General features: G+C 44.3%; 1 protein-coding gene across 1 annotated transcript; it reads left to right on the forward strand.

Moving 5' to 3' along the window:
- The first annotated feature begins 7,655 nt into the window (after positions 1-7,655).
- Positions 7,656-12,480, forward strand: PEBP1 (phosphatidylethanolamine binding protein 1). Its single transcript, XM_082852509.1, has 4 exons — positions 7,656-7,889; positions 9,049-9,158; positions 9,874-9,974; positions 11,905-12,480. Exons 1-4 carry the CDS (start codon positions 7,755-7,757, stop codon positions 12,120-12,122), a joined length of 564 nt encoding a protein of 187 aa, XP_082708635.1. The 5' UTR covers positions 7,656-7,754; the 3' UTR covers positions 12,123-12,480.
- Positions 12,481-14,561: the final 2,081 nt, after the last annotated feature.

Consider the following 14,561-nt stretch of genomic DNA (forward strand, 5'->3'; position numbering starts at 1 on the left):
GACTCTGCTTTCAATTCCTTTGGATCTACACTCCAAAAGTGAGATTGCTAAGTCATGTGGTAATTCTATTTTTAATTTTTTGAAGAACTAGAATTTGCTTGTTTTCAAAATTAATTTTCTGCCTAACTCTTTCGTAAAAATATTTTATGCAGAAGATACCAGTGGGAATTTAAAGGGTGTTTTTAAATGCTTTGAAATTCTCATAGAGTAAAAGCAAAAACCTCAATATAAAAAAAAAAAAAATCTAACAAGCGGAATCCAGGAAACCAGTTGGAGATCAATTTCCAGAAAAATGTCTCAGTTCATCTGCTTGGCCAAGAGCCAGAGCCTGGGCCCCTGGAGTCACACTTCCAGGTGACTGGCATGGTCTTGACAACAGTTTCTGAACTTAAGCTGTGGCCACACGTGGGAGATTTATCTTTGTCCAGGCCTCCCTCATGAAACACTTTCTCTAGCAGAAGCACAAGAGTAAAACTGGAATGAAGCCATTCCACTGAATAACCACATCAATGGATTTCCTGCCCTCACTCAACAAACAAAACAGCCTGTGGTTTTACAGGCTCATTCATTTGAGTCTATCCACAGCAGCCCTACAAAAGCTCCTCACCGAGACAAACACACACAGACAATTTACAGTCCAGAAAGGCAAGTGTACACAGTAGATGTGTGTCAATGAATACAACATTGCTTTTCTTTGTTTTTAAAAATTGCTTTTCCCACTTCCTTTAAGACATCGACAGCGCTCTGAGTAAGCAGTGAATAGGGAGCATCTACGAAATGCCAGGAGCCCCTAAAGGCCCCCAGGGCTGAGTCTTTACCTGGATTTTTTTGGCACTTCTTGGTTTCTGGGTAAAAACAAGGCTTTCTGGAGGCATTTGCAGGTGTGCCTGGCTCCTCCGCTCTGGCTGGCAGAAGCTCTCCTGGGTGCCCAGCCCTGCCCGACTCTGCCGAGACATCTCCCCACAGACCAGACAGATTCTCCTTTCTGCTGGATGTCAGCCTTTGGTAAGTCCCTGAGCCTTTCTGGACTTCGGTTTCCTCAACTGTCCAGTGAAGGGGTAAATGAGAATCAGTCTCAACATCTAACAGCAAATGCACGATCAAATAATTCACGACGTCATCGTAACTGGCAGTTGTTTTAAAAAAAAACATTTTTTGAAACGTATAACATCAGAAAATGTTCAACATAGACTACTAAGTGAGATCTGTATTCTTACGTGGATCAGATAGTCTACATATATTGTTGAAATCATGAATATAAAACTGTGGAGATAGAAAGGAACATTGAAAAACAAATGAGAGTGTAAACACCGCCGCCCCACCCCCATTGGCCGAAACAAAACGAAAACCATGAGAGAGTAAACCTGTTCATCACTAGGTGTCCTTCTGCCTTAAAAATCGGTCAGTCACAGAGACTCTGCCCGATTTGGAATATGGTATCCCAAACTTAAAATGTAAATGATGTTTGGCCCACTTCTATGATTTTATTCTCAGGAGAAAACAAACAACAAGCAAACAAGTGCATGAAGGTACATGTAAAAGAATATATATTGCAGAGGTGTTTCTAGAGCATAATAGTGAGGTCATCTGAAATGTTCCCATATGGAGGATTTCGTTTGCAAACAAGCAACAATCCATACAATAGAATCCTGTACAACCATTAAGAATGTTGCTGTAGTAATTTATTTATAGACATAAGTGAAGAAAGGCAAATTATACAACAGCATGTATGTATAATTTGACCCAGTTCATACTGAATCCGAACTATCATATATGCATATTCACATTTATATACATAGAAGGTAGTCTGAAAGGAAATACTGCAGGATGTTCATTGCTTTTAGGTGGTTGGATTGCTAATTAATTAATTAATTTTATGTTTGCGTGTTTGTATTTATGAATAAAGTTTTATATAATGAACATGTAAAAATAGTAATAGCTTCCCATTAGGAGGTGCCAGGCTGTGTATGAAGCACATCACCTGTGTTTCATTTAATCCTCACCACGATCATTTCAGGGGTATTGATAAACCCAGTTTAGAGAAGGGGAAACTGAGGCTTAGCAAACATAAGTCATATTCTGTATAACTTTCTTATTGTTGTTGTAAAAAATTACCAGAAACGTAGTGGCTTACGACAACACGAATTTGTTATCTTACGGTTCTGGAGGTCAGAAGTCTGAAGTGGGTCTCACTGGGCTAAAATCAAGGTGTCAGCAGGATCACATTCATTCAGGAACCTCTAAGGGAGAATCTGGTTCCTGGCCTTTTCCAGCTTCTGGAGGTTGCCTGCACTCCTTGGCTCCTGGCCCCTTCCTCCACCTGCAGACCCAGCCATGGTTGGGTAAGTCTTTCCCACATGGCATCCTTCTTGTTCTGACAATCCTGGCTTCTTCCCCATTTAAGGACCTTTGTGATTACACTGGGTCCACCCAGATAATTGAGGGTAATCTCCCAGTATTCAGGTCGGCTGATTAACAACCTTAATTCCATCTGGTATCATAATTCCCGTTAGTCACGTAACAGAATATATTCACAGACTCTGGGAATTAGGATGTGGACATCTTTGAGACGCCATTCTTCTGCCTGCCCTCCTTGCCCAAGGTTTCATAAGGTACCAGGTGATGGATTATGAAGTGAATGTATTCTGACTTCCATTCCTGTGCCCTTAGATTATGCTATGTGTCTGATTACTTGTATATTGAAGACATTTTAAAACTTTTTATAGGTTAAAAAAAAAAAGGACATTCCCTTCCTTGTCCCTTATGCTTATTCAGCCTTTTTGCTATGTCATCCATGTGCCCCTACCTAAATCTCCCATTCTAGCAAAACCAGTCTGTCCACTGGTCCAAGCCCAGCACCCACACACTCCAAGCTTGCTTCCACTTCAGGTGGTCCTCATACTGTCTCTTAAACTTGGGAGCATCACTCTTGGTCATCTGAGAAGCTGATGACAAGATGGGATTCAATGTGCAAGGTATTTACTAGGAGAGATGGCTGTGAGAGAAAATGGGGAGAGAATCTGAGCCTGAGTGTGGAAGCCAGGGAAGGAAGCAACCTAGCCTGAGGTGTAGTTGCAAAGAAACAGGCAAGCCAGTCCTGACCACTTAGGAGCCCTGAGCCTCCCAGCTCTGTGTTAATAACCCTGCCAAGCTCGGTCATGGGCTGGGGGCAGCCTGCCAAAGCGTGGTCTTGGCCTCAAAGCAGATAACAGCACCTGGGGCCCTGACCAACTTCTCTCCCTGCAGTTAGAGATGTGTGGGCTGCATTTTCACGGCTGCCATGAGGGATTTTCATGGTGATTTCCTGCATAAACCTTCACCAGGGGAAAGCTTTCTGGAGTCAAAGACCATGATTGCCTCACCTATTCCCAGCACTCCCAGCTAGAGCATGCTTAAGGACTTCGTGTCCGGCCTAGGGCGGAAGGTGGGCTTTCATCTGCTTTGTCACTCTACCTCTCCAAGCCTCAGTTTATTTAACTATGAAATGGGTTAATAGCAGTCCCTCCCACATTGGGTTGGTGTGAGGATGAAATGAAACGCTGAGCATCAAGGCCTTCAGTCAGGGCCTGGCATGTGGGAGTGATAATGGTCAGGAAATGGAAGTTGTCTTCACTGGAGCACTCTGACCTGCACACAGTAGGTGCTTAGTAAATGTTAATTGTTGTCATTGGGGCATACATACAGTGGGTGCTTGGTAAATACTACAGTTGTCCTTGGAATGCGTGGACCTATAGGGGGCATGCATTTGGTAATGTGAGCAGTCCTTATGGGAGCAGGCTGACCTGAACACAGTAGGCGCCCAGTAAATACGGTTTGGCTGGTTCCAACCATAGTTTTAATGGAAGTGGTTCCAGTTCCCTCTCCTCAGTGGAGAGAGCAGCCCAGGCTAATAGAGACAGAGGAAGGCATGGCAAAATCCAGGGGGTCGCTCCCCGTCACTCCATGAGCCTCCAGAACTTATCCATAAGCACAGTTAAGCACTTTCCAGCTAGCAGGCACTCCATAAAGTCATTCCCACCTCTTAAATAGCCAGTGAGCATCTGTGTTTAGTCCCAGAGCTAGCTCAAAGCAAATTTCTTTTTTTATGCTTTTAATTTTATTTATTTATTTATTTTTGGCTGTGTGGGGTCTTCGTTGCTGCGCACAGGCTTTCTCTAGTTGCAGTGAGTGGGGGCTACTATTCATTGCAGTACGCAGGCTTCTCGTTGTGGAGCAGGGGCTCTAGGTGCCCGGGCTTCAGTAGTTGCGGCACGCGGGCTTAGTTGCTCTGCGGCATGTGGTATCTTCCCGGACCAGGGATCGAACCCATGTTCTCTGCACTGGCAGGTGGATTCTTTACCACTGTGCCACCAGGGAAGTCCTCAAAGCAAAATTATTTATTTATTTATTTATTTACTCGCGGCTTGTGGGATCTTAGTTCCCCAAACAGGGATTGAACTTGGGCCCTTGGCAGTCAAAGTGCGGAGTCCTAACCACTGGACCAGCAGGGAATTCCTTCAAAGCAAATTTTAAAAAGTCTCCTTCTGAGACTTTTCTATGAAGGTGCAACCATCTCATCAGACCAAAGAGTTGTTTTCTTTTTTAACACATGGCTGTGGGATGGCATCTATCATCTCATGAGCATTTGATGAGAGCTGTTTAAACAGTGAGAGGAAAGGTGCTCTGATTTTTCCAGCTGCCGCTAATTAAGGAGGTGCTGTTGATACTGGATTTGCAGGTGCAACGTCTATCTTTTCTGAATGTGATATTTTATTAGAAAGCAAAGCTTTAGTGATCTGAACCTGAAACCAACCAGATGGTCTTTTTAAAAAATTCACTTATTTTCATATAATAATAATGATAATGATAATATCATGTACTAAGTGTGTCAGGCACTATTTTAAGTGCTGGGAATAAGCCCAGTGACTAAGAGAGATAACCCTCATGGAGTGTATATTCCAGTGGGCAGTAGTGTGTTTCAGATGATAAACTCATAATCCCAAATGCTCTGAATGTTAAGAAAAAGACAAATTGAATGTGGATGCAGAGATGAGGGCATTTCCCAGTCTTGATGAGTGGGAGAAGGTGGAAGTGATGTTTAAGATGAGTAAAGGTGAACTGGGACAAGAATACAGTGAGGGGTGGGGAGAAGGGGAATGAGAGAAAAGTGTTCCAAGAAGAGGGAACAGCATGTTCAAAGGCCCAGAGGTAGGTAGAAAGACAAGTTGGAAATGAAACAAATTCAGTGTTTGGAGAGAAGAAAGCAAGGAGGTAGACACAGGGAAGTAGAAGAAGTCTACAGGACACTTTGAAGAGTCTGGACTTCATCCTGAGGCAATTGGGGGAGGGGCACAGAGGGTTTTAGGGAAGGCAGGGTGAGGTGTGGACCTACCTGATTTGTATCTGAGAAAGATCACATTTTGTAATTTTTTACTTGTTGAATGTCATTTGATGAATGCCTCTCTCCACTGCTAGACTATATACTCCACAAGGGCAGGGACTATTTCTCTTTTGGTTACAAGTTTCTCAAAATGCATTTATAGAACAATTGATGGAAAGAACCAACAATCATATTAGTGTTTCATGTTGAAGGCATTACTTCTGGTCTGGACTTAAGTAGACAGTTAACTAGCTATGATTCATCCCTTTAAAGTACATATTCTTTGACCTACCTAATCCCTAATAAAATTCTCTTGAAACTATCCATCAAGTGTACACACACACACACACACACACATATTCATTTCAGTGATATCTGTAAAATGAAAAAACAACAAAATAGCATAAATGTCCAAAATCAGGACGTTTGTTGAACAAATTGTGGTGCATCTAGAGTAGACTAGGCCATTAAAATAATGAAGATCCATTTTCATATGGATATTCTACAATGGTAGAGTAAATGCAATTTTTTGGGTGAATAAACAGAACAAAATATTTATAATCATAATTTTTTTAAAATTTATTTTACTTATTTATTTAATTTTGGCTGCATTGGGTCTTCATTGCTGTGCATGGGCTTTCTCTAGTTGTGGCAAGTGGGGGTTACTCTTTGTTGTGGTGTGCAGGCTTCTTATTGCAGTGGCTTCTCTTGTTGTGGAGCACAGGCTGTAGGCTCACAGGCTTCAGTAGTTGTGGCACGTGGGCTCAGTAGTTGTGGCACGTGGGCTCAGTAGTTGTGGCTCACAGGCTCTAGAGTGCAGCCTCAGTAGTTGTGGCGCATGGGCTTAGTTGCTCCGCGGCATGCAGGATCTTCCCGGACCAGGGACTGAACCTGTGTCCCCTGCACTGGCAGGTGGATTCTTAACCACTGCACCACCAGGGAAGTCCCCTATAGTCATAGTTTTAAAATTGGAAACATATACCCCAAATTGTTGCCAGTGTTTATGTTCAAGTAGTGGAATAGAAGCTATTCGTATTTACTTCTTTGGATTTTTTAATATGAATTTTCTACAATGAATTGTATTATTTCCTAATAGGAAATAAAAACAACAGACAACTTTTTATTCCCTGGGGGGTAGCTATCAATGTCAAAAGCTCTCCTAAGGTCAAATTAGATAAGGAGTATTAAAAAAGTGCCCATCATATTTAGAAAAAGAAAGCATTTGGTGGCTACAATGAGAGCAGTTTTGAGACAGAGCCACTTGTCAACAAAGTAGGAATAGTAACTATGGTTTGTCGACCGAAAAAAAAAAAAAAAGCACAAGAGTTGGAAGTTGAGTTTTATTCTGTGTCTTACTGAGGACTACAGCCTGGGAGACAGCCTCTCAAATAGCTCCGAGGAACTGCTTCGAAGAGGAAGAGGGAGAGGCCAGTATATATATGATTTTGGCTAAGGGGTACATGCAATCAAGCATACATGTTGGTAGAAGATTGATGCTAGTCATTAGGAGCAGATATCTCAGTTCATGATTTTAGTGCTTTTTAAGTATGGAAAGATGCAAGAATCTGGATTCATTTAAAAATTCTCCTAGAATAGATCTAAGGATTTTGCCTTTTTTTTCTCAAGGCACACAGTGCATCATCCTGTTCTTGTCCTGAATGCCTTTCAGGGTGTGTTGTAGGTCAGGGACTGCAGTGGCTGACTTCATCCTTTTAAAACTGGATGGTCAGCAACATTCCTTGTTTTGCAAGTTTAAAAAAAAAAATTCTCAAAAAAAAAATTTCCCAAGAACCTTGTCTAGAGCAAGTGGGGATAGGGAGATCAAATATATTTACCCGTTGAGAACAACGCTCAAAAGATCCCCCAGGCCCTCTCCTGGCCGTTACGGAAACCAGTGAGCATGCGCGAAAATACCAGGAGGCGGGGCAATGAGGTTGTTTTAAGAAGTGCAAGAGAAAAGCAAGACCATACCATTTCTGCATTTAGAAAGTAGAGCAAAGAATCATGCAAAAAGGTTAAAAAAATTAAAGGTAGCTCAATTGCAGTTCTTGAAACAACAGTCTTGCAAGCCCAGCCACAGTTCTTGGGAACTCCGCCAGCGGCAGGCGGCACATTCCCCCTCCGCAAAAAGAAAGACCAAACCTGCTGCATTGACCCGGGAGCGCTACAGGACCCGCGCTACTGGGTTCGGCCAATCAGAGAGCAGAGTGGGGCCCGTCCTCGCCGGTGACTGGAGAAGCGGGGCAGGGCGGGGCGGTGGCTCTGGCGCATGCGCTCCCTGGCCGTAGTGCCTGAGTTGCCTCGGTACAGCTTGTAGGCTGCTGGGAGGCTGGGCAGTTACCCTGCGTAAGTCCTCCCGCAGCTTTCCTTGCTGTCCGACCCTCTCGGTTTCGCGATGCCGGTGGACCTCAGCAAGTGGTCCGGGCCTTTGAGCCTGCAGGAAGTGGACGAGAGGCCGCAGCATCCGCTGCAGGTCAAATACGGCGGTGCGGAGGTTGACGAGCTGGGCAAAGTGCTGACACCCACCCAGGTACCCAAGGGCGGCGGGGGTGCAGCTACTGGAGGCTCAGAGCCTCTCAGGTCGGAGGGGCGGGGACCCAGTGGAGGTGGGGAGGGACGTTACGGCCTCCGTGCGCCGGATCAACCGAGGGAAGGGGGTCGCGGTGCCCAAGCCGCAGGCCTTCTGACCGCCCCCTCCCCCCACCCAGCCCTGGGAACCCGGCACGTGGCAGGCGAGGCGAGGCTTCGGAAGAAATTGATCCGTTTTCCCGGGACTTCGAGGCGCAGGCAGTGGCATAGGCCTCGAAACGGCCCAGATCGCTGCGCAGGGGAGGGGAGGGCGCCGTTCCCTGGAGGGAGTGGGGAGTGGCCGCCCACACGTCCCCAGAGCCTCCCCTGGGTGCTCAGGAATTTAGGCCTCAATTTGGGAAGTAAAAGCCCCACCCGAGGGCATATGACGCATTATGTAAGCGGTGAGCAGCGGTGAGCAGCAGTGCCCAGAGATTCTTCCCAGTAGCGTGAAGCCGCCCCAAAGGTAAATGCGTTCTGCAGCTGGAAGGCTCGAGGGTAAACGGCCTTGTTTTACTGTTTGGCTTCTGAGCGCCCACGGCTGAGGCCTAACCAGGTCCCGGCTGCTGCAAGTGGGGAAACTAGGTGCCCGACGCCGTGGCGAGTTTTTGGTTCCGAACCTCCGGAGCAACAGTGCGAATAAACAGTGCCCAGATGGTTTATTGGTTTAGACGTTTACAGAGTTTATTGTTTTGGGTGTTTAAAGTGCCCATCTCGCAGCCTCTCTTTCCAGACTCACTGTCCACGTCTGCCCACCTTGGTTTTCTCATTTTCTCTGCTCTTTTAAATATCTGGTTAATTCAGATTTCACTTTAGCAGGCCCCAGGTAACGTGGTCACCAATCTAGAGATCCTGTCATTCCAGGTAATGTAAGGTTGCAGTCAGCACGAGCGTTGAAATCCTGACCCATCGTCTTTCTACGTCTACTAGCCCCATATTGTTGTTGGGACTAAAATAAATAATGTATATTAAATGTCACATCCTCGCTCTTAATAGAGTCGATATACTTGAGCTTTAATTAATAATTTACTGTGCTTGACCTTTAAGGAATCTGAGGTCAAAGAAAGTATTGGTTTCTTCAGCATTTCTGACTTAAACTCCAAATCTGTTCCTTCCTACAGGTTAAGAACCGGCCCACCAGCATTGCGTGGGATGGCCTTGATCCAGGTAAACTGTATACCTTGGTCTTGACAGACCCGGATGCTCCCAGCAGGAAGGACCCCAAATACAGGCAAGTTGGGGAAAGATGGGAAACAGCGAGTCATCCACATGTGACCCAGTGCTTCTTGCACTGTGTAAGTCCCTTACTGGACATGCTGTGGTGGCAGAAATAGACCCGATTTGGGGTGTTCACGTCCATGCTTAAGCCTGAGTGTGCATTTTCCTCCCTTTCACTCCCTAGAACAAAAGTCTAGAATCTATAGCCGAGAGCTAGATCTGCCCGAGACCTTTTTTTGTACAGCCCCATGAGTTGAGAATGACTTTAACATTTTTAAATGAATGGGGGAAAAATTGAAGAACAATAATACTTTGTGACATGTAGAGATTACATGAAATTCAGATTTTGGTGTCCCTAAACAAAGTTTTGTTGGAACCCAGCCACGATAATTTATTTATGCCCTGTCTGTGGCTGCTTTCAGGCTACAGCTGCAGAGTTGAGTCGTTGTGATAGAGACAGTGTGTTGCACAAAGCCTAAAACATTTACTGTCTGGCCCTTCACAGAAGTGTGCTGACCCCTGCCCTAGAGAGTCGGAAGGAGGGAGGGAGTGGCTGGGTCCTCTCTGCTGGCATGTAAGGTTTGCTCTGGCCGAGAAGGTGGGGCCATCTGTCTTGTCTGTCACTGCATCCTGGTGTGGAGCACGTGCGTGCTGCACATTTGCTGGCTGCGCCCATGCGTGCATAATAACTTCCTGCGGTGCTGATGGTCCTCTGTTCCTCCATGTAGGGAATGGCACCATTTCCTGGTGGTCAACATGAAGGGCAACGACATCAGCAGTGGCACGGTCCTCTCTGATTATGTGGGCTCTGGACCTCCCAAGGGCACAGGTCAGTAAAGGCTGCTTTTGGAGGGAGATGGGCGGGGACATCAGGATTGGCCTAAAGTGCTACAAAATTTTAGTCTGGTTCTTAGAGTTTTATTTTTATTTATGAGAGCCCTTACCCTAGTGGAGACTTTAGGCAACTCCGTTCGCCTCTAAGGCAACTGCCTGTCAGGGATGCTCAGACCTGCTGTAGTGTCAGGTGGCTAGAGCCTTGGGTACCAGTTAGATGGATGTTCTTTTAGCGCTGCCGCTCAGCTGTCAGGCCTTTAGCAAGCAGGGAAGTTGGTGAAGAGATACCAAGGAAGCAATGTTGCAGAATGCTGAGAACAACTTCCCAGGGGAGCTACACGTGGATTAAACAGTTAAATCAGCTAAATTCCATATTCAGCCTTTGCCCTGTGGGTTGAGTTTCTAGTTCCCATGAAAGGTCTCAGAAATGGTCATAGTTTCCAAATTAATTATAAAAAATCGGCTTTTTTGTCATTTCGTCTTTCTATCGAAAATCTAGTGTGGTATCTTGAAAAGATTTGGTTACTAAGAACTGTATTGAAGATACACACACATAATGTATTGCCTTAGGTTATGTATTATATATGTAAAGAGAGAGAGAGAGAATACTGTATTGAACCTCTCCAAGTTGGGTAAGTGCTGCCTAGGCTAACAGTGGGAGATGCACTGTTATTGCCTGTCATGCATTACAGGTGTTTCCATTTCCTGAAGCAAGGGAAGTGGAGCACAGCAGAACACTTGCTCTTGTACACGTTGTCCAGCCATGAGTTACTCTGAAGAGGTATAAGGCCCCCGAAAAGGGACCTTGTGTTTTATCTTTAGGCCCAGAAACTTCAGATGGCTCCAGGCCCTCTCATGCATTCATAAGAGGATGGGAGAGGGACAGCTTTCCCAGGTATCTCTTAAGTTTTCTGGGGCAGTTATAAAACTGCATTAGGCAGTTTAATTATGGAAGATACACCCATGAGACTAAAGCAGTTCTCTCAAGCAGGAGCTGTGTTCTCATTAACAAAAAGAGCTTCAGTAACTCACTTTTTTCTCTTTCGTATTTGTTTAGTCAGGTATAACTTACGTATAATAAAACACACAGATCAGAAGGGTTTAGTCAGTGAACATTGACCAATGCACACATCCGTGTAAGCACCATGGAAAACAGGATGTAGGATAGTTTTGTCACCCCAGAAAGTTCTTAAGGCATCTTTTAAGTTAAATTACCCCAGAGCTAATTATTTTCTGACTCCTTTCTATGGATTACTCTTGCTGTTGTTGTATTCTTATAAATGGTGTCATGCAGTATGCATTTGTTTTCGGTGACTGGTCTCTTGGACTCAAGGTAGTAGCTTTTTCCTTTTCATTGCCAAGTGGTATTCCATTGTGCGAATATACCACAGTTTGTGTAGCCATTCCCTGGACATTTGGGTTGTGTTTCCAGTGTTTGGATATTATGAATAAAGCTGCTGTTTACACTCTTGTCCTTTTATGGGCATGTTTCCATTTCCCTTGGGTAAATACTTAGGAGTAGAATTGTTGGGTCATAGAAATCCAAAATGGTTGAAAATTTCTACACTCTAATCAGCAGTATAGGAAAGTTTCAGTAGCTCCATGTAAGTTCCATGCCATATGCAGATCCATACCAAGACTCATCCACGTGGTAGCATGGGGCAGGATTTCCTTCTTTTTTCAAGGCTGAATAATATTCCATCATACATATATACTATATTTTGTTTATCCATTCATTCATCAATGGACATTTGGGGTGCTTTCTTCTCTGGGCTATTGTAAATAAAGCTGCAGTGAACTTAGGTCCCTCTCATAAATGGGGTGGTCTGGGTCCCTCCAAGTTGGTGCATTCCCCGAAAATGGGTGATGTCTCCCTCTCACATGCCTAGCTGTGTGTACATCTTCCCTCCCGCCTCTCCCTCCAGGCCTTCACCGCTACGTCTGGCTGGTTTACGAGCAGGACAGGCCACTGAAGTGTGATGAGCCCATTCTCAGCAACCGATCTGGAGACCACCGTGGCAAATTCAAGGTGGCGAATTTCCGCAAAAAGTACGAGCTTGGGGCTCCGGTGGCCGGCACGTGTTACCAGGCCGAATGGGATGACTATGTGCCCAAACTGTACGAGCAGCTGTCTGGGAAGTAGAGGAAAGCCAGGAGATGGACACGGTCCCAGAGTTCCCAAGCAGTGTTTCAGTTTAGTGATGCATGTAGATTTCTCCCCTTCCCCCTGCCTGGGCCCTGAGCGGTCAGATTTAGGTTTAGGGTGACTTTTCCTTCTGCCTGTCCTCTGTAATTCTAGGGGGTTTACGTTTTGGTCAAGTTTGAACTCCGTTTTGGTGGGGGATATTTTGGTACTAGGATGGGGTCATCAAAATGTTAATATAAGAATAACAACCCAGACTTAAAAGAAGAAAAAAATTCTCGTAAAAAGACCAGGTCTGCAGTATTAGAACAGAGCATCAAAGAATCTTTAAGGGAGGCTGAAAAAAAGAAAAGGTTGATTGCCTCTGCCTTTGTGAGCCCGAGCCCAGGATTGTCTGTGACGGCATCTTCTGGCATGTGTTTTCACAGCCCTGTCTCTCATGAAGACAACCAGGGGCCCAGGGGCCGGCACGTCCGCTAGCCCCCCACGTGATACATTTCAGGCTGGTTATTGGGTGTCAGTGTCCTGCTCTGGCTCCTTTAAAGAGCAATACTGAAAAAAGCAATAGGGAGAGAGTTGCTGTTAAAGCTTGGCCGCAATAGGGAGAGAGCTGCTGTTAAACCTTGGCCATCTAGATGAGCTGCAGGGCTGAGTGAGAGGTCATCAGAAATCCGAAAGTCTGTGCCTGTTAAATTGATCACTCTTCGCTGTAAGAAAAGCCGGTCTGGAGTTGCTGAATGTTGTGTTAATTCTGCTATTTGCTTATAGTTGAATAAAAATAAAAACATTGCGTAGTTGAATCCGGCCTCCAGATATTTTGCCCTTTTGGGTGTGGGATTTCATAAATGTGGGACGTCAAGAGACAACCTCTAAGGGTGAGTAGCCCCTTTCCCTGATCAGCATTGACAATTGGGATGTGATTCAGGAACCATACAGAGGGCTCGTCCTTGTACATGTGCCATTAAACTACAGCAGGAGCAACCATTAAAACTGGAGCTTAAAAAAAAAAGTCACAAAACTTTAGGCTAAGACTTCTTGCCTGAAAATCACCTTTGCTTTTTGTAAGTGATCTTTTCCACCTGAGACTGAAGCTGGTTGGAAACCTTCCCCCTTGGTAGTTCTGTATAGAAACCATAACAATGACTAAGAAATAGCCCACACCTCTCATTGTTCTGATTGTGATCCATATAGAATCAGTACCAAAAAAGGGAGGGGAAGGGGAGCCAGGGGGAGATTACTTTGATACCATTTGATGTACCAAAGGAAGGGAAAGGCATTTGAAGGTCTGTTTCACTGACCTGGTCTGTGATGGAGAGGCATCCTGGTCAGGCCTGGCAGGTGTAAGCAGGGCTGGGCCTTTCCCCACCTTTTGCTGCAGTTACTTTCTTCTCTGAAAAAACTGTTGGAAACGTTGCCTCGTATAATCTCTGGGGGCGAGTAAGGTAGAGAATAATTTTTTTTAACTTTGGGGTTTTAAAATTCAACTTTAAAATAATATTTTGTAAAACAAAAGTTATAAAGAGAACAACTACCCTGTCGACCTTAAAAATAAATGTGAGAATTAAGACATGCACATGGTTAAGACAAGGCAAACGGTACAGGAAGAAAATGCCTTCCACCCTCCAGCCTCCTCCATTGCAGTTGGTGGCTTCTTGTGTTTTCTTTCAGAAGCAAATATAAAGATTCGTATCAGCATATGTCTGCACATTTATCCTTTAAAAATTATAGTCTTGCTATGCATACTGGTATACGTTGTTCTGCACTGTTTCCCCCCAACTAATGTACCTTCATGTCATATATATTCAGATGACAGGTCACCACAGTTCATGTTATTTTGAACACATAATCTATTTTATAGATGTTCCATAATTAACTAGTCCCCTGCTATGGTTAGATTATTTCTGGTTATTTGCTATTATAAAGAGTGCTTCAGCAAACATTTTTCTATGTGTATAAAACTCTTTTGTGAGTAATTTAGTGGGGTAGATTCCTAGCATTGACATCGGGTCAAAGGGTATATACATTTTCAGTTTTGATACTGACAAATCACCCTCCAAAAAGATCACACTGATTTTATTCATGTCAGTGGTATATGTAAGCACCTGCTTTTCCATCCTCTTACCAGTCTTCTCAAACTTTAAACATTTGGACAATTTTATATTTATGTATATTTAAAATAGTTTATTCTTTTTCTCTAAACTCCTGTTTTCCTTGAGACTTTTAATCTGCTAACCACAGTATTTTTTTAGTCACAGAGTCTAAAGATTAATGAGGAATTTTAGTAATCTATTAGTTTCCTTGTTTAAAACAGGTACAGAAGTTCAGCCACCCAACCAAAAAGGTGAAGTGTATACACAGGAAGTTCACATAAAAAGATATATTAATAACCTTAGAAGCAAGGGGATACCCTGTTTCACCTAGTAAATTGGAAGGAGACCA

Source organism: Leucopleurus acutus (assembly GCF_964270905.1).
Source record: "Leucopleurus acutus genome assembly, chromosome: 13".
NCBI lineage: Eukaryota > Metazoa > Chordata > Mammalia > Artiodactyla > Delphinidae > Leucopleurus > Leucopleurus acutus.